Source organism: Eubalaena glacialis, chromosome 3 (assembly GCF_028564815.1).
Source record: "Eubalaena glacialis isolate mEubGla1 chromosome 3, mEubGla1.1.hap2.+ XY, whole genome shotgun sequence".
Classification (NCBI taxonomy): domain Eukaryota; kingdom Metazoa; phylum Chordata; class Mammalia; order Artiodactyla; family Balaenidae; genus Eubalaena; species Eubalaena glacialis.
Window position 1 is genome coordinate 58,547,819 of NC_083718.1, and position 19,230 is coordinate 58,567,048.

Sequence of the window (19,230 nt, forward strand, 5' to 3'; positions counted from 1 at the left end):
GTGGGATTATTATCTTCCCATCTGAGGGGGAACCTGAGGCTTGGAGATTCGGGGACCTGCACTGTCACCTATCAGGACTTACCATGTTCTAAGTTTCATTAAGAAACTCTCCTAGGATGGGAACCAGATCATAACTTCTTTTTTCCCCTCAGCACCATGTTGATCACACAGCAGATAGTTATTAACTAACATTTCTTGAAATGAAATCCATAAGCAACTACTGGAAATATAATTGGAATGGCATATTTCATTGATGCACATCATTGCTATTAGTACTATTAGCCTCTTCACGTATAAAGAACAGTATGCTTGCAGCATTATTTTTATTATAGTGACCCAGTGAACAACCTAAGGGAGGCTCTCACATGTTCGATACAAATCTCCCCACCCCTGCCCCCCGGGGTCAATCAGAGGGCAGCCACTCATGCAGGTTCTGCTCACACCAAGCAGCATGGCCCCACTGCCTCCTGGCAAAGGATGGAATGTGCTTATCAGAACTTGCCTGGCAGGGTTGACATGCTGGGCTAGCCCTTGGAAATCTGGAGTCATTTGGGCACATGGAGGATCCAGGTTGCCCAGAACCGCTGCAGAGCCAGGTGCAAGAGCCTCGAAGGTTGGGGTGGGGTAAGGGTGGGGTCCATCCATCCATTCTGGGTTGGAGGTAGGAAGACCTCCCAGCGTGGGAGCCAATTTTCTAAGAATTTCAGGCCACTGTGACTACCTGGCAGAATTGAGGAGTGTTGTTTGTTGCCATGTCCCTACATCTACCTGGAATAATACCAGTTATGACTCTCAATTTTGTACAGTTCCTAACAGCCTAGGAGCACATTCACATGCACTGTTGCTTTGACACAAGGACCCTCCCTGCCAGGCAGGTACTCACTTCCAGTTGGTTGTTGACTTTGGAAAGTGCCTGCATACAGTCAGACCTTCAGAACTGTACCAAAGGACTGAGAGGAAAGTCAACCCCCTCCCAGCCCTGCCCCCCTTGCCCTTCCGTAGAGGCAAGAATGCTATCTGTCACTTTCTTGTGTCTCTTCCCAGATTTCCCCCATTTTGGAGATGAAGAAGCTGAGGCCCAAAGCAACTGAATGACCTTCCCGAGGACACATACTGAGTAAGTCACGGGTGAGAATTTGAACTGGCTTCTCACACCACTATGAACTTCCCCTGCACTCCAGGCTATATTTTAGCCAAGAATTCAGCTCATGAAAATCTACAAGCGTGTAAACAAATAAAACCAGATAAATGTCAAAGCCAGAACTGGAGGCCTGGAGCTCCACAGGCTGTCCACTGAGAAGCAGAGCTGCCTACCCCTCTCAGGGCACTCCAAGACCCTTCTCTGGCTGCTCCAAGCCAACTCCCATCTCCAGGACTCTCTCCTGCCTTCCACCTAGCAGGGGCAGGACCATACATCCTGACCGTTTTGCTCTATCAAAGTGTTCCCACCCCGTGTCCTGTTTCTTCAAGACCCTGATACTTTGAGGGTTGGTCTGATAACAATATATATGTGTGTGTGTGTGTGTGTGTGTGTGTGTGTGTGTGTATACATATATACATATATATGTATGTATACACACACACACATTCTGGGCTGCTAAGGAAAGATAAAACTTAAGGCTGGTGCAGAGCCTGCAGGAGGTCCAGGCCTGAGGCCACAGGTAGAGAGCTGGGAGACAAGATCAGAATTCCCTGGCCTTTCCCAACATCCCCCCACCTCCCAGTGGCCCCATGTGCTTTCCAGAGAGTCTTCCATAAAGCTTTGAGGCCTCCAGGCAATAATGGAGCAGGGGTGGTGGATGGGGAGGAGTGAGGGGGTGGGGCTGAGGGAAGAGTGAGTGTGTGAGTGTGTGTGTGTGTGTGTGTTTGTGTGCGTGTGCGTACACTTTGGTATCTATGAGGAACTCCCCTAGCCCACAGTCCCCAGCAGTTTCTTCCATCCATACTCCCAAATCACTCATGGGCAATACCTGCAGCCTCCTTTGGGAAGGTCATTTCAGGGGTGGAGAGGAAGATAAGATATTTGGGGGCAAAGGCAGGCAAGTTGAGGGCATCAGGGATGAGGTGAAGCCAGTGGCAGTTGCAGAATTTCTCTAGAACAGGGGCTTAGGGGTAACAGTCTATTTGCACAGAAGCACCTAAAGCTGCATTTGATGAGACTGAGCAAATATCATCTGTAACAAAGAAATAGGGTACTGAGGCAAAAAAGGGGGTGCTCTTGCCTGAGTGGGGGCTCGATAAATATTTTAGCACACTCATGTATGTCCTCTGCATTCACCAACAGTTATTTATCAAAACTGTGAAAAAAAAATATCTACATGCAACGTTAGGGATACAGATGTAAACGCATACAGACAGAAAGTGAAGGTTCATTCTCCAGCAACATCAACTCTGTACTACCCGCCCTCTGGACGGAGCCTGTGACCCAAAGTCTGATGAACCTGAAATATTCCACACTGTGCATTCCGCAGGGGTGAGTTATGATTGGAATGAGAATATTTCTGCTCACTCCATGATTTGGCCTTTACATTTTAAGCCTTAGTATTGCAGTAAGGTAGCTTTCGGCTTTTAATTGCCCTGAGCTTTTGTTAACATTAAATGAAGGGAGGAAATGGAAAGGAAAATAAAACCGTATCTGTATTGCTTTTGAGTTGCATAATTGTATATTTTTGCCACCCCATTAGTTTTCAACTATTCCAGCCCATAAACCTCTCCCCCGCCACCACCGAGGAAAATAAGTCAGTCATTCGGTTATCACTGCAAAGTTTGCCAAGTTCTCAGTTCTCTTCTCTAATATTAAAGAGAATGACGCACCTTTAAATTGAGTCTATTTTTTAATTACCACCTGTGGGAGACCCTGAATCACACAGGTGCTTGGTCATCTTCTTGCTTTTTAAAAAAACACACCTTCCTTCTAAGCAGATATGACATTGGAAGACTTAAACATCAGTTATTGGAGTCAGCCACAAAGTGTCCCCTTTATTTGGGGACCAGAGAAGGCACCACCCCTCCCCAACTGCTTCTAACTCGAAGATGACCTCAGAGCCTCAACTCACACTTTCCAAAAATAAAACTTGCCTCAGTGCTTTACCACACCCAAGAAAATTGGCTCCAAAATCTTTTACCAAATAGTTTCGAAGAGTGAAAATAAGAACAGTATAACCCAGGTATGTCACTGTAACCATGGCTACAGGTTTTATTAGCACTAATACCAGGATGTGGTCAGACTGGATATATACAGACGGCAAACACAAGCCTGAGTGGTGTCAGAGTGTGTGCCCGCGAACTTTCCAAATTGAAAACGTAGTCCTTAATGACTATGATTCATAAAGGACCTGGGGCGGGTGGAGGTGGGGATGGTGGCAGCGGGTCAGAGGGAGGAGAAGGTTTAGGGCAGAGGGCTGCATCGGTAAGAGAAGTCAGGGTTCTAATTTTAGCTGTAATTCAGCTTTAACACAATCCTCTAATATGCCACTGCTTGCATTTAGATTGCAATTTTCCCTTCTCGATGTTTTTTCACAGGTCTTGTCTGTTCTTCACAACAATCTTGAGAGATATCTGAGATGGCTAATAGCCTCACTTCTCAGATGAGAAAAGGGCTCAGAAAGCTTAACTGATTTGCCCAAGGTCAGAGGCTTGGAGGACAACTGAACCGGGACTAGAACTGGGTACTCTTAATATTCTTTCCACTGCACCCCTCCGCCAGCCTTTTGTATTCCGCTTGGGACATTATGATATGTATTAATTCCTCTTGCAAACATCCCTCATCCTTATTATTTGTCTAATTAGCCAGAGACCAGCATCAATCCATTAAACTGGAGGTGACAACTGGAAAGTAAGGCTTGCCTTTTGTCTTTTGTCCTCATCTCTTTTTCAAGCCCCCTGCGTGGTTCTCCCCTTCAAGGATGACAGCACAAAGAATAGGTAATGTCGTCCGTATTCCGGAGGGAGAGTGTGGTCCAGGGGCTACAGGCTTAATATGCCTCCAGGGACCAGGTAGGTGTCAGGACTGGGTGAAGCCAGCAGGGTGGGGACTGGGGTACAGGTTGGGGGGACATCGGTCCTTCTAAAGCTCCAGCAGATTATACCTATGTGGGAGGTTAGTGTGACCAAATTTTAGGACTCGCTAAAGATTGAGAATTTTATATGAAATCAGAGGAGAAAAAAAAAAAGTAAAATAGAAGTGCCTATGGGTTGGATATAGCTCCTGGGCTGCCAGTGAGTACTCTAAGGAGTTTTATGCCTTTGGGTCCCCAGCACCCACTGTCATACGTGACATATTGCCCTTCTCTTCTTGTATTTTTGGTCCTATTAAAATGTGAGCTCCTTGAGGTCACAGAAGGTGTTTTAGTCCATCAAGAGTGTATCCATAGGGTGTGGCACACATGGCAGGCTTTCAAATGCTTGACAGATGAATGATTGGTGAATACCCCTTCGTCCTAGAAGAGAGAAGTCCTCAGCGTCCGTCTGGAGAATGGCAGCTCTAGAGCATAGCAGTTACAGCAGGGTGTTTTGCACTTTAGTAGCTCTATGGCCTTGGGCAAATTACTTAGTCTCTGATAGGCTCGGTTTCCTCATCTGTATAATGGGGATTAAAAGACCCACCTCCTGAGTTGCTGAACGAGGCAATGTCTGTAGAGCCTTGATTACACATGCAGAGTTGCGCACTTAGTAAGAACACAATAAATGGTGGCTTTTGGATTCAATAGATCATTCCCTGTTCCTGTGAAAGGTGATAAGACATTATGCCAAGCCTCTGTTTTTGAGGCTTTGGCCTCCTGAGGTATCTATGTGAAAAGAGGCCAGTCAAAGGAAAACAAGTGAGCATTCTAGCTGAAATGAAGAGGAGAAAGTTGATAGTGATGGACAGAACAAGGCATCCCTAAGAAACTAGATCCTGGAGGTCAGGAGGGCTGAAAGAGGGGCGGCAGCTGAGAATGAATGGAAATAAAATTAGCAAGAAAGCAGGGGAAAGGCAAATGGGTCTGCCCTGATTCCTAGGATTGGCTGACTCACTCCCACCGGTTCACAGAAAAGTTGATCAGACTCTGCTTATGAATTCTGTAATGAATGGACGCTTTTGCCTTTCACACAATATGAGTAGTATAATAACAAATAGGGTGCTATATGGTTTTCAAGGCAATTTTAAGGCCCCCACTGTGTGAAGTGTACTTAGCCTACACGCTTTACACACATTATCTTTACACACGTCATTCACTCACTCACGCACTCATTCATTCATTCATCCATTCAACAAATACTTATTGCCAGCCCACTTTCTGCCAGGCACTGTTCTGGGGAGAAAGAATAAAATGATGTAGCACAGTGGAAAAAACACCTCGCCCTCTGAGAAGTGTGCTCATATCTCTGTTTACAGAAGAGAAAACTAAACTCAAAGTACTTAAGTGGATGTTGCCCAGACTCCACGCCAGTGTTAGTGAAGGAGGCAAAATTCTTTTTTTTTTTGAGGGATAACTTTATGTTTTATTTTTTTTTCATCTTACTATATCATTTTTTTTTAACATCTTTAACGGAGTACAATTGCTTTACAGTGGTGCGTTAGTTTCTGCTTTATAACAAAGTGAATCAGCTATATGTATACATATATCCCCAAGGAGGCAAAATTCTTGGTGCATGTTTTCTGGTTTAGGAGAAAAATCAGGAAGTTATCATGATGATCTAGGGACATAAACATGAGGAAGTCTGTAACTTGCTAACAGGCTGGGGGTACTGCATTCGATCACATTTAGCACAGCTGGAATTTTCAGAGTATCGGAGAAACACGATTTTTAGTGTTTAATCCTAAGAGTGACTGAAAGCGACTAATTATTGTCAGAGTCTATGACATGGACCCTTTGGAGACAATGTAATTAGGGAAGAGAATGGAGAAGAGAGAGGGAAGAGGGCGGGAGAAAGAGTAAAGGAGAATAAAGTGGCTAGAGATTTTAGGCCATCCATAACAGAAAGTCAAAGAAAGCCCAGATGAAAACCCTTTTAAATTCCTTTCATTGTTCTTAAATTATTCTCTAATTATTTTCCTCACATCATCTTTGAGTAGAGAGAAGGTGCTGTTTTCCTCCTCTGTATTTCCTAGCATAGCTTAATTAATACTTGATTGATTGAAAGATTGACTCATTTGAACCTGGAGTGAAATGGAGCTTTTTAATTTTCTTTCTGCTGAACCTGAAATAGAGCATATAGTAATTAGGAAAGGATCCCTTGTTATCAGAAAGTCCCAGCCACAATGAGCTCTCTGTAACTGAGCAAAAGGAAGGTAGATGATTATTTAGGAGCTGATAAAGCACACTCCCCACTCCCTTCTGCTTTCAGTGATATGGGAGTTTCTTGATCATTATTTCTTCCTTAAATGAGTTACTTGGCTGGAAGATCCGTCTGGATGGTGGGCTAAATGGTGGATAATTGTCACCAAAGTCTGGCCACAGATGTGACTGATGGCCTCTTTTCTATGCCTTTCATTGCCCCTGCTCTCTCCCCAGTGACCTCGGTTGACTAATTTACATTTTTTTTTCAAGATCTCTTTTCTTTTAGGACCCTTGGGTTAACCAGAATGACTTCATTCATTCATTCAGGGACATTCCCGACTCTGAGCATCTATACAGAATAAGACAGGCAAGGGCCCAGTTCTCACTGAACTTATTTTCCAGAGCAGGAAGACAGTCCATAAATGCATACACTACAGTGACAAGAGCATCACGTGTGACTCCGAAATTTTAGAGTGGGAAGAACTACCAAGGCCATAAGACAGGATGGTGTGCTAGAGGTTGATGGGGGCTGGGCTTCTTAGATGACTTGGTCGAGAAAGGCTTCGTGTTGAGGTAACATCTGTGGTTACAAGTGAGTGGAAATGCCTTTGTGTGGAACTCTGCATGTTAGGAAGCAGTTGGCCATGCCAAGATCTGAGAGAAAATGTACCAGAGGGAAAAGCAAGGTCCTGAGGGGTGGACAGCTCTGGAGTAGGTGTGTCCAGGGCACAGCGAGTGAGAAGGGGTTACAGGATGAGATTAGAGATGGAGGCAGAGCCAGCTGATGGAAGCACTTGTGGGGTATTTTTATTCAATACTTTCCAGGCATTGGGAAGCCGTGGGGGTGGGGAAGGGGGGTGGGGCTCGTGTGGGGAGAAGAGGCTATAAAGAGGGAAGAGTAGAACCAGAGAGACTGGTTAGGAAGCTATGCAGTAATCCAGGTGAGGGGTGATGGTGACCTAGCCATGAAATGGACAGAAGTGGATAGATGCGGGATATATTCTGGAGATAGAAGGGATGAAACCACCTGAGGGGTGGGAGTGGTGTCAAGCAAGAGGGGTACATGAGTCTCCTGGGGCTACCGTGACAACGTACTGCAGGCTGGGTGGCTTAAACAACAGAAATGTGTTGCCTCACAGCTCTGGAGGCTAGAAATCTGAAATCAAGGTGTTGGCAGGGTTGGTTCCTTCTGAACCAACAGCTTTCCTTCTGAAAGCTGTGAAGGAGGGATCTGTTCCAGGCCGCTCTCCTTGGCTTGTCAACGGCCATCTTCTCTAAATGCCCCTTCATTGTCTTCCCTCTGTGCAAGTCTACCTCTATGTCCAGATTTCCCCTTTTCATAAGGAAACCAGCCATACTGGATTATGGACCCACTTTACTCCAGTGTGACCTCATCTTAACTAATTACATCTGCAAAAATGCTGTTTCCAACTAAGGTCACATTTTGAGATAGGGGTTAGGATTATAACATACAAATATATCATATATATATATATATATATATGATTCTTTGCGCTTTTCTGTATTCTTTTAATTTTTCAAAGAAAACAAATAATTACAATGTAGTCAACAAGGGCTGTGATGGTAGGTTATTGGCTCCATGAGAGCTCAGAAGAGAAAGAAATGGATTCGGGGAGGTCTGCAGGCAGAGGACTGACAGTCACAGAAGACCTCCCAGAGGAGGCTGGAAGGACAAGGAGTTTCCCTGTGAACGGACCAAAGGGAAGAGGTGAGAAGACATGCCAGGCAGGTGGAACAGCACGTGCCAAAGAATGGCAGTGTGAGAGAGCAGGATGCTCGGGAGAATTTGAAGAAATGCGGCAATAAGGGTGGTGGTGGGAGACGAGGCTAGGGCGAGAGCAGAGGCCAACAGCTCACAAGCGATTTGTCCCCCTTGCTGAGGAGTTGCGATGATCGTGCAAGTGACGGAGAGCCAAAGACAGGCTGAGCAGGGGGAGTATGACCCCATGTGGATTTTAGAAGATGAACTGAAGGAAGGAAAACAGAGACCAGTCTGAGGGCTTGGACAAATGCGATAACAACGAGGGTGAAGAGGAGGGTGCCTGTGCTCCTCGGGATGCTTTCTCTGCTTCTCCACCCTCTGCCCTCTATACTCATGCCACCACAGCTGCCTGGCTTGAGCCCTGCTTCACCTTCGGCGCTCTCGGGCTCCAGCTCTCTCCTAGACTATGCCAAGCTCTTTCCCACTCCGGGCCTTCGCCCTGCTGTTCCTGCCACCTGCGCACAACTGGACCCTTGTCATCCCTCCAACCTCAGTTCAAAGTCACCTCCTCAGAGGCCATGCCGACTGTTTGCTTTATAGCACCAACAGCATATCTTGGCTTCTTTGTTTGTGCACCTGTTTACTATCTGCCTTCTCCCTGCGGAAAGTAAGTAGCTTTACCATATCTGCATCATTCATGACTACATATGCAGTGCCTGGGAAGGAACTGACACATACTAGGAGCTCATTAAATGCACTGGCAGAAGGAAAGAAGGGAGAGAGGGAAGGAACAAAAAGACAGTTTGGTGTGGGGGAAGGATGGAGGCTCATGTCCCGCTCTGCCCAGTGATATGAGATCCACGGGGGGTGAAAAGGCTGTATCCACACCCTCATAGTGCTGCTTCTGAGTGATGCCTGTACATGTTTTAATTCTGAAATGGTTGCTTTGAAAAAGAATGATGAGTGTAGTAAGAGTCTCCTTACTACAGGAAAACTATAGAGAAAGGAGGAAAAAAATGCCTTTTAAAGGAGACCTAAAGAATCAGTCATGACTCCAGAACCATCCCAAATTCTAAAAAGGCAAACAAAATCATCATTGGCTAAGAAGTCGAGGGTGTTTCTTTGGCCAGCCTATTCCTTTGGGGTCAAATAATAAGGGCATACATCTATGGCCAGGCGTGGCTCCAAGAGGCTCTACATCTACTGACTCATTTAGTTTTCACAACAGCCTACTATCATCAGCTCCATTTTACGCATGAGGAAAGTGAGCCCCTGGGTTAAGTAACCTGCCCAACGTGATAGACTTGGTGAGTAGCAGCATCAGGATTCGAACCCAGGATATTTGGTCCCGGAACCGGCACTCCGAAGCACTTAGCTAAACCCCTCTTGGGTCAAAGCTGCACCACAGAAGAGTTGTTAAATGTATCACATATTTGTTATAATCATTGCCAACGTTAGCTTTTTGTCACTTGTGTGAGGTAGGATGGGCTAATTGCTACAGCGAATAATCCTTAAATCTCAGTGGCTTCCCCCAACAAAGGTTTCTTTCTCATTCGTTCCACTGTTCACTGTGGTCAGCGAGGTGCTCTGCTAGCAATCATTCAGGAACATCTTCCATCTCTGCTGTCCCAGGGGCCCTGGAGTCCTCCCCTGGGCCCTTTGCATCTGGCCAGCCAGTGAGCAAGCAGAGAGAGAACGTGGAGGCCCTTGGGGGAGATTTCAGGAGCCAGGCCCACGTTCCTTTGGCCAGAACTCAGTCACACAGCTCCAGAGGTGTCAGGGGGCTGAGAGGCATAGACTAGCCTGAGCCCAGGATGAGGACGTGGTGGGCATCTTGCCTAGTGCTGTCTCAGTAGTTACCTGTACGGACTTCTGTAGGGGAAACCTGGCAGGAGGGGTGCTGGGAGTCAGAAGACATTGGTTCTGGCCCTGAATCCACCAGTTGTCAACTGTGTGACCTCCAGCAAGTCACAGCCTCTTTTGGGCCCAGATTCCTTATCAATAAAGTGAGGGAACCCAACCAGATGACCCATCTCTGGATTCTTCCAATTGAGAATGTCTACACGACAAAGCATCATTTTATTATTTTTAATAACCATGGTACCTTAATCGTTTCTGTACTGATGACCTATTTGTGTGTTTGTTCAAAATTGCAACCATAATTATAACATTGATTCTACGGGAAAATACTATCTATTTTCTTCTAATACTCAATATCTAGTTCCACACCATGTATGCATACTCTGGGGGAAAAAAAGAGGATCCAATTTTGTATTTGGCCTAGTTACTTGAAGCAATTAATTAAATTGGGGGAAATACAGACATCTATTTCATCATGCCTTGAGCCAGGTTTTAAGTTATAAGCGTAATATTCCACTAGCAGATTATTTTCTGTGATCTGACAATTTTTGTACAAAACAGTACTTATATCTATTAGAGGGCATCTGAGCATGCCAGGTTAGCAAGGTGAGAAACATCAAGAAAATATATATCCAGAGCAGCAGAGTTACTAACTGCTGACTGAGGTTCCACCCGTGCCCTAGCTGCCAGAGAGCCTTGGTTTCCGAAGTGTGTGATATTGTAACCACAGGGATTTTGCAAGGACTGCAGGGTGGTTTTGGGAGCTGGGACAAGGTTTGGGCAGGCAGGGTGGAGAGGCCTGGGGCTGAAAAAGATGTTTTAAACCCTCAGGAGAGATGGCGAGAGTCAGGTAGAGCCTGTTGGATGGGATTCCTATTTTAGGAATATACCAGAGTTGGAGACCAGAGAGGAGACTAGGGCTAGAAGAAGAAGAGCAGAGCACAGCCCAGAGACAGTCCTCATGTCCCTCCGCCTCACAGTTCTCTCACCGCATCCACTGGAGAACACCCAAGTCAGGCGCTTATCCCACCCAACGCCACCACCCTCACCCTCGTCCCGGTGCCATTTTCCCTGAACAACTGCAGTCATCTCCTCCCGCTCCTGCCCTTGCCAATCTGTTCTGTCTCACCCCAGTGACAGTGTTCTTTATGAAACACAGATCTATTCTGTCCCCTCCTTGCTTGAAATCCCATGGCCCTTATGGTACACACCAGCCATTGACATGGCTTAGCAGGCCCTCAAGGTGTAGGGCCACCTGCCTCAAGGGCTTCACGTCACCCCACTGTCACCCCCACTCACTGCTGCTGCGTCCAGCCACACTGTCCTTTCAGGTCCTTTGCAGGAGAAGCAACAGGTCCAATTGTTCATCTGAAAAAAACACAATGAACACATTATTTCCCATGTTTCCAGACTTTGGCGGGGGTGGGGGACAATTTATCATGTATTTACAATTGAACTCATTGCTTTAAATTTAGAGGCACTTCATCTGAAAAGGTATTGGAGAGTTGAAAGAAAACACATCACGCATATTACTTGAAAGTGCTTTAGATAAGTTTAGTCTATGTCCTCAAGAGTTTTCAGACACCCTGACCACATGTTTGCTGTTTTTGTCATTCAGATCTTAGTGAAGCCATCCCCACCCAGAGCCTGCCCTGGCTTCCCTGATGGGTATCACTCACTTTCACAGCATCCCGGGCTTCTCCTTCATAGCAACTATATACTCACACACCGGTCTGCTGGGTTCTTTGATGAGTGTTTGCTTCCCACACCGGACTTTGAGCAAAAAAGGGACGAGGATTGAGTCTGCCTGCTCCTGGATACCCAGGACCCAACACAGTTCCCAGCGTGTACTAGGTGCCACATAAGTAGTCCCTGAAGGAATGACTGAGCAGACTCTGTCCTGATTGTCATTTCCTTTTCACCTCTTAATCCCCTCCAGGCCAGCTTGCTTACTCCTTCCCCTGCGCCGCTCCCATGCCCTTTACACAGAGTTTGACCACAGGACCCTTGATCACACTGTGCTTCTGCTATCTTTGTCTCTGCTCCTTACGAGACAGGGAGGAGCTCAGGATCTGAATGCACAGGACCAGACACAGAGTGGGTGTTCCGTGAATGTTTATTGCATTGAACTGTGACCTCCACGAGAGTAGCTCTGGCCCAGATGCCCTGACTACACAAGAGCAAGAAGTAACACCCAAGGAGGCTCCCTGCAGCAGGCCCTGGTGCTGCTGTGTATGAAAATAAACCTCTTTCCCACTCTCCTCGCCCATGATCCATCCATCCTCTCACTCAGCACATGGCTTCTGAGCTTACAGAAAAGGGTCATCAGCTCAACCTCCTCATTCAGCAGTTTTGAACCTGATAATTGTCCAGAAACACTTGGGTTGTTTGTTATAAACATAAATTCCTGGGCGTACCCTAGACCTACTGAATCAGGGCCTCCAGGAGTGTAACTCGGGAACCTGCTACATCTTTTAATCCCTTGGTGACAGACTTGGTGACTCCCTTCCCTGGACAGAAGGCCATCCTGCCATCACCTGAGATCTTTGGGTGAGGAGATAAAGCAGGCACAGTGATGACCACAACACAAGGTATGGGCTCAATGGAACATTTGAGGAAAGGCCCAAGGGAAGGTCTTTGCCCCCAAGTTACAATTATGAGGTGGCCCCCCACACATACCCGGAGTCTGCAGCTGCAGCAGAGGAATCTTCTAAGGCTCTGAGAGAAACCTGACCCTCCTGCTTCATCCCACCCGCTACAAGAAGGCCAAAGATTTAAACCATTTGGAAATCACTCTGGAGAAGGTTTCAGGGATTTCAACTGGGTGCCATCATGATCCTTATCATTAACATTTCTAGAAAGCATTTGCTATCCAACAGACACTATTCTTCAGCTTTACATGTATTATTTCACCTAATAGACAGAAATTACAAGAGGCCGGTGCAAAGTAGAATGCCCTTCCCCCTTCTTGGGGAGCTCCAGAAGGAACAGCAGTCTGAGGGCCAGCCCTAGACACAACTCTGGAGTAGCTCTTGGCTCTCAGGGATGGATCAGACATCCCTGTGGCAGGAGCCATCCCAGTACACTTCCAGGGGTTCCAAAGCCTGGAGGGAAGCTGGCGCCTGCAGAGGGCTAGGTGCTCTCCCCAGGTCTCACTTTATGAGCTCAGCAGTCCTCTAGACACCATCAGATGTTCCCCAAGCGACCCTTTTCCATTCCTGTTGCTGGATGCCGGAGTCTAGAATTACAGCCACAGAACTGCAGACCAGTTCTAAGCGGGGAGGTCACCTGTGAAGCCCTTTTCATTTGAATGGCGGGGGGTGAGGGTCCATGGTTCTCTGGCCATGAAGACTGGGCTACAGGTGAGGGATGGGGAAGAAGAGCTCAAGGCTAGAATTAGTCCACTGTTATGGGGAGATCACTCGCTATTTTACAGATTATGTTTTATAGTATTTTACAGTTTACGTAATGCATTAAACATATTGAGCTCTTAATCTTCACAACCTCATTACAAGGGAAGCTTATTAGCTTCATTTTGTAGCTGAAGTTCAGTAACTGGCCAAGGTCACAAGAGTTGACCCAGGGCTCAAACCCAGGTCTTCTGGCTCCAGGATCTCTGTTCTCCATCAACACCTCACATGCAGGCAGACAGCCGCTTGTGGGAAGAAAGAATGGATGAACAACTCTCTCCCAGCTAGATACTATGAAGGATATAGAGATGAATATTGCTCACTTTCAAGAAAACTAAAAGAACCTTTCCCCCTCTTCTCCCTCCTCATAACCACCCCCACAACCGCAATCAAGGTTGGTTAGCACCTATTGTTGGTTTTACAAGAATAGATGAATTGTTTTTCAAACAGTGTCAGTGATACTTGAGAGCCAACCAAAGGATGGGGTCTCCCGAGAGCATTTCTAAGGCTCAAAGTGTGGCTCCTTTTGCAAAAACGTTCATAGAAGCTCTAACTTTTAATTCATACCACTAAGGAGATATTTGATTGTTTCCTGGAAATGCTAATAATGCAAAGCTCATAAATACTAATGAAACACCATAGATGGGCAGAGCTCAGCAAGTAATGTGGGGGGCCTAGAAGAGAATTTTTAGATTAAAAAATATAAAGAATACCTTTTAATTGAATTTTCCCCAGACAGGGTTCCCAACTGTTAATGAATACTCTCTTTGGCTGTATGGAGAGTAGACTCAAATAAGTACCTTTAGGAATCCAGAAGTGAATTATTGACTTGGCTTTAGCTTGAAAAGAAATCTGTTTATTCACAGGCTATTTTAGGTGCCATGGGATGGATGAGTTTGAGACAAAGGTTGGGATGGGTGGGAGGGCCTGGAACATTGAAATAAAGACATAATTCAAATGCATGCTTTTACTTCGTCCAACTAAGCATCCTAAGTTGGAATTTGCTTCTTCTATTTGCCTTTTGGCATGATCCCTCAAAGATAATAAGATCCCTGGAATGTACAAGGCTCCATGATACCAGAAACCTTATCTTTGTCGTTCATTCCTGAATCCTCAATACCTAACACAGTGTGTGGCACATATTAGGTGCTCAATAAATGTTTGCTAAATGGATGAAACATCTTCTCTTAAAACACCTACCAGAGGTTTTCAGATCCTGTTATCTTTTCCTGAAGGGCAGCTCTGATCACAATATCCTCCTGTTATAAAGCTCCCCAAATAAACACACCCTAGGAAGGCCCTCTCTACCTTGGCCACAGCCTACAGTCCTTCCCTCTCCCACCCTGAGCTCCAGGCTCACCAGAAGGCCGCTCGTTCTCCTGCTGATGTTCTAGAAGTTTCACTGCCTGGAATCTTTGAACATCCTTTTCACATGTTTTTCTGTCAAGATCCTACTCATCTCTCAAGATGCTCTATTCTCAAGTGGCTCTACTTGTATGAAACTGCCCTAATATTCTCCAAGGGCTTGATGCCCTTCTTCTCTCTCCCTGGCTGAACCCAAGAGTGGGCTCTGATTCACATATGGTCCCCACAGAGACCAGCACGACCCCTAGCACAGCAAAGTTTGTCAGCAAGTGTTGTTTGCTGCTGTCTAATTGAATCACAGAAATGCAGTGCAAGGAGCATCTGGTCCCCGAAAGTGTATGTGTAGGGTCAGGTTAGAGAAAAGCACCTAACAACAGAGCAGAAAAATCCCTCTGGATGGGCTAAAGAATACTGGGCCATACAAGGCTGAGGTCAAAGCAAAGGTTATAGCAAAGGGAGAAGGAGAACCCAGAGAAGAGGCAAGTGGTGTGAGAAGGAGCAAGCAGCGAAGTGGCCCCGCTGAGGGGCTATGGGGAGACCAAGGGTGGTTTTCCTCTATAAAGAGACTGTGTGTTTGATGGTGTGGGGGCAGGTCCATGGCGTGAGATGTTCCCAGACACTCAGAGGGGCTCAGGCAAAGCCTCCAGCAAGGAGACATAACTTCTCAGGATGCTCTTCTTTGTTGCACGTTGAATTTAAGTTCAGGTGCCATGTGCTTTCTATAAACCTCCCCTTGGGCGGGACTGGATTTTTACTGTATGTATCTTCATGCATTTGTGAGGTGTCTGACAATGGGAAATAAATCTCTTTGTAGTCTTCTTCTGTAACAGACGGGGAAAAATGTTTCAGTCAACCTGAGGGATAGCAAAGGATTGTAAGATTCTATTCCACACGAAAGAATAGGAGGCCCAGAGCAACACCTGTGAATGGCTCACCCCTTGGGGATCGGGAGCCAAACCTCCCAGAATCCATAAGGCCAGCTCTGCCACTCCCTCACTGTGTGACCTGTGCCTCCGTCTCTTCAGCTGTAGGATGGGGGGAATAACTGTACCTCTTTCATAAGGCTGTGATGAAGACTAAATGAGTCGATAGGTGCAAAGTGCCTAGAACAGTGCCTGGCATATAATAAGTGCCAGCTTACAGCATGATGTCAGGCTCCATGGGCCAAATGGCACAGGTACCAATTTATACAATTGCATAAACTGTATAAATAATGTTATGAGGGGATAGGTCCACATGCCTGCAGACCAGGACGGAGATCCTGGGTGTGCCTGGGTGGACACGTGGGCACTGGGTATGTAGGACACTTATAGAGTGTGTTATCCAAGGAATTAGACCCCCAAGGACAACCGCTGAGACACCAAGAGTAACACACCACCCAGGTGTGTAACACACACATTTATGCTCCAGTGCAGAACAACCCAATGAAGCCCAGACTTCAAAATGATTCTGGACCCAGGTCCCCCAGTGCTTCCCTCCATTCACAAGGCACCATCCCATTGCTCACTTAAAAGATAATTCACATGAAGGTGATTTAGAAAAGTATCAAATAAAATACAAATACAAAGTCATCATCCTTAGTTTTTCTGCTCGCCCAGCAGCCTTAGGAGAGTGCTGGACCCATTGTTCAGAGCTCTGGGTGTTCATCACAGCTCTGTGTGTCCTCAAACATGTCACCTCAACACTATGGGCCTCAGATTCTGCATCTTTAAGTGAGAGAGCTGGTCAGGATGATTTATAAGGTCTACAGCCTGGGCAATGTCTTTTTTATTTTCCTGAGCAACGTCTTATGCCAAGACGTCTCTTCAATTTCTTTGAATTATCCCTGTCCTCCAAGTCTTGTTTAGACCCGAGAACCTGTGGATTCCAGAACTGAAGGCGCCTCTAAGACCTTATACTTGAGAGCTAAGGCCTGAGATATACGTAGAGAGTTGGAGAAGGTGCCACAGGAAGAGGGGCCACTCTGGACCAGCAACCAGAACAGTCCCGGCTGTAAGCTGAGCTCAGAATAGGAGTAGAGGGACATCCAGGGACCCCATCCCAGTTTCCAAGCACCATCACTGATCAGCCTGCAAAACTCTTTCCACTGCAAAGAAAGGGAACAGGCAGGGAAGGAGACTTGGGAATCTTTGGCTGGGGGACAGAAAGCAGAGACAAGGGTAATGAGGGAGAGGAAGGTAGAAACAGAGAGAACTGGTTTCCCACCCAAAGGACGATGAGTCCTTGCCAGGCACAGGAGTGGGGTATATGGAGGGGGGAGACACGGAGCAGGGAAGAGAGCATGAAGGGACAGCAAGGAAGGCAGGAGTGAGGCAGGATGAGGACTGATGACCTCCTAGCCTGGGGAGCTCCAAGTCCCCTATGACAGCCAGCAAGACTTGGACATTCGATCTTGTGCTTAAGCTTTAATTAGTGTTGAAAATGGCAAGTTCATAGAAGGTCAGATATGGAGCTGTCCTGTGGGGAGTATGTGTTCAACACCTATCAGGTGAGCTGCAGTGGAGAACTACTCCTGTAGAGGGTCCAGGGAGCCAACCCCTTAACCAGAACACTGTGAATACACACATTGATTTGTCTGACAATTGCAGAGCACTTACTATGTGCCAGGTCTGATATGCTATTCATTTTTATATCCTAAGCCCCGTACAGTTGTACACAGCAAGAATTAGTTAATACTTAATTGACTAAATGCATGTGTTTATCTTGTTTATAGAGTCTCAATACAATTTCAGTGAACTCTGGAAACCTTTGATTTCCTCCCATTTCCTAAGCCTAAAATCAATGATGTTATTAAAAATTACAGACCATTCCCACTGCGTATCTCTTAAATTATCTGTTTTTCTCTCTTTAGGTGCTATCCGTGGCATGCCCAAACCCAAAGCTGGTAGAGGAATAAGTTACAAGTGGGCAATTCTGCAACCTGTCACGCCCAGGCCTGTCGTGGAGCAGCTGGTGAGCTGAGAGGCTCCTCTGGTCCCATCTAGCCAAGCACCATGGAGAAAATCAGCGCCTTCTTTAGCGCCATCTGGGACACCATCTCGGCCAAACACCAAGAGGGCCTCTTCAACAGCATCTGTCTAGGCATCCTCCTGGGGCTGCCCCTACTGGTGATCATCACCCTCCTCTTCATCTGTTGCCATTGCTGCTGGAGCCGGGCAGGCAAAAGTGGCCAACAGCCAGAGCGAAACAAGGGGAAGAAGAAGAAGAAAAAGAAGAAGGCTGAAGAAGACCTCTGGATCTCTGCTCAGCCCAAGCTTCTCCAGATGGAAAAGAGGCCATCACTGCCCGTCTAGTTAGACAGGAGGCAGAAGTGTCCTCCCCTGGGGGCTCAGCTGCCTTCCAACCACACACAGGGTAGGGAGCAGAAATCCCGGAAGTGATGCACTCACGTCCACAGAGGAGCTACTCAACCAAGGAGCAAACCTCAGACTGGGTATCCCCATGGAGGGCATTCCCGGGGAACACGTGGACAAGCCTCGGGTGCTGTCTCGGCATCTATGTGTCCAGTAGCAATGCTCTTTACTACAGACTCAGGCATGCCTTCCACCCACCTCCGGCACATTCCATATGCAAAAGCAGAAGGAACATTTATCCATACATCTTGACATATCTCCCAAATGCACACATGCACACCACACACACAAACACACACACACACACACACACAAATTCAGGCAACAGGTACCTGGGCAAGTATATACTGTTCATCAAATGGTCACTGAATGTCTACTTTGTACAAGGCACTAAACAAGGCAGTACATTATCTGCTCTTGGAAAAACATCTCATAGGAAAGCCTGGCAGACCCGGGCACACATGCACAATTACATAACCGGACAAGAGGCCTACGCACTGTCAATGCCATACACCACTCAGGTTAGAGATGTATGCTCTTCTGTTCCCATCCCTACATAGCCTTTTACTGGAGATCTTCATTTTAGGACATTCCAGCAACCCGGTACAGTCCCCGTTCCTGTATATTGATACAGACACACCAAGTTCCTGTGCTTCTGACCTCTCACCTGGAGGAAAAGTTTAAAGTGTGATGGATCAAAATTCATCGAAAGCTATTGTCTTGCAAATCATGACAAGGTCCTCAACACCACTGATGAGTGTTTAATGTAGTCCAAGACCTCTCTTTGAGACGCTACCCCCAGAACCACTCAGCAAGGCTCCCTTCTCCAAGCGAGGACAAACGGCTCCTGGTAGTGACCGCTAGGAGGCTATGGAGACCAGGTGTACGCCATCCACTTCAGTGGACTACCGTTGTGTACCTGTGCAATGTATGTTTCACAGATGGGAAGGGGATGCTACCCCTGAGCTAGGGATCCCCTATGAAACCAAAGGTTTTCAGCAGGGAAGGAATTAAGACAATCACAGGTACAGTCTCACAGAAGGCACACTGGAAACAATTTCATAAGGTTGTCATGGATGCATGGTATGTTGCAGATGGGATGCAGAAGTTACAGAGTTTAAATGAAAGTAGGATGAAGCTATACAGAGGTTGATCAATATTTATCTTGAAGCTCAGGCAAGTGCCTTGCACACAGTCGGTACTCACAACTGTCTGTGGATGCTGTCAGATATGTGATGATGTTAAGGGTAAACTTG

The 19,230-nt window shown here is 46.5% G+C and overlaps 1 protein-coding gene across 5 annotated transcripts in view; it reads left to right on the plus strand.

Annotated features, from left to right (window-relative positions):
• KIAA0040 (KIAA0040 ortholog) overlaps positions 1 to 18,339 on the plus strand; it is a 32,324-nt gene extending 13,985 nt beyond the window's left edge. The window contains exons 2-4 of one of the 5 annotated variants that reach the window (XR_009700330.1): positions 1,045 to 1,117; positions 2,285 to 2,473; positions 3,523 to 3,826. Coding sequence is in view for 3 of the 5 variants with exons in the window: in XM_061183084.1 (XP_061039067.1) it covers positions 17,615 to 17,914 (300 nt within the window). In the remaining 2 variants the exon portion in view is untranslated. Of the gene's footprint in view, positions 1 to 1,044; positions 1,129 to 2,284; positions 2,474 to 2,922; positions 3,160 to 3,522; positions 3,827 to 17,472 lie in introns of those variants that run through there. The other 4 variants (XR_009700331.1, XM_061183084.1, XM_061183085.1 and 1 more) reach the window with 4 other exon arrangements.
• Positions 18,340 to 19,230: the final 891 nt, after the last annotated feature.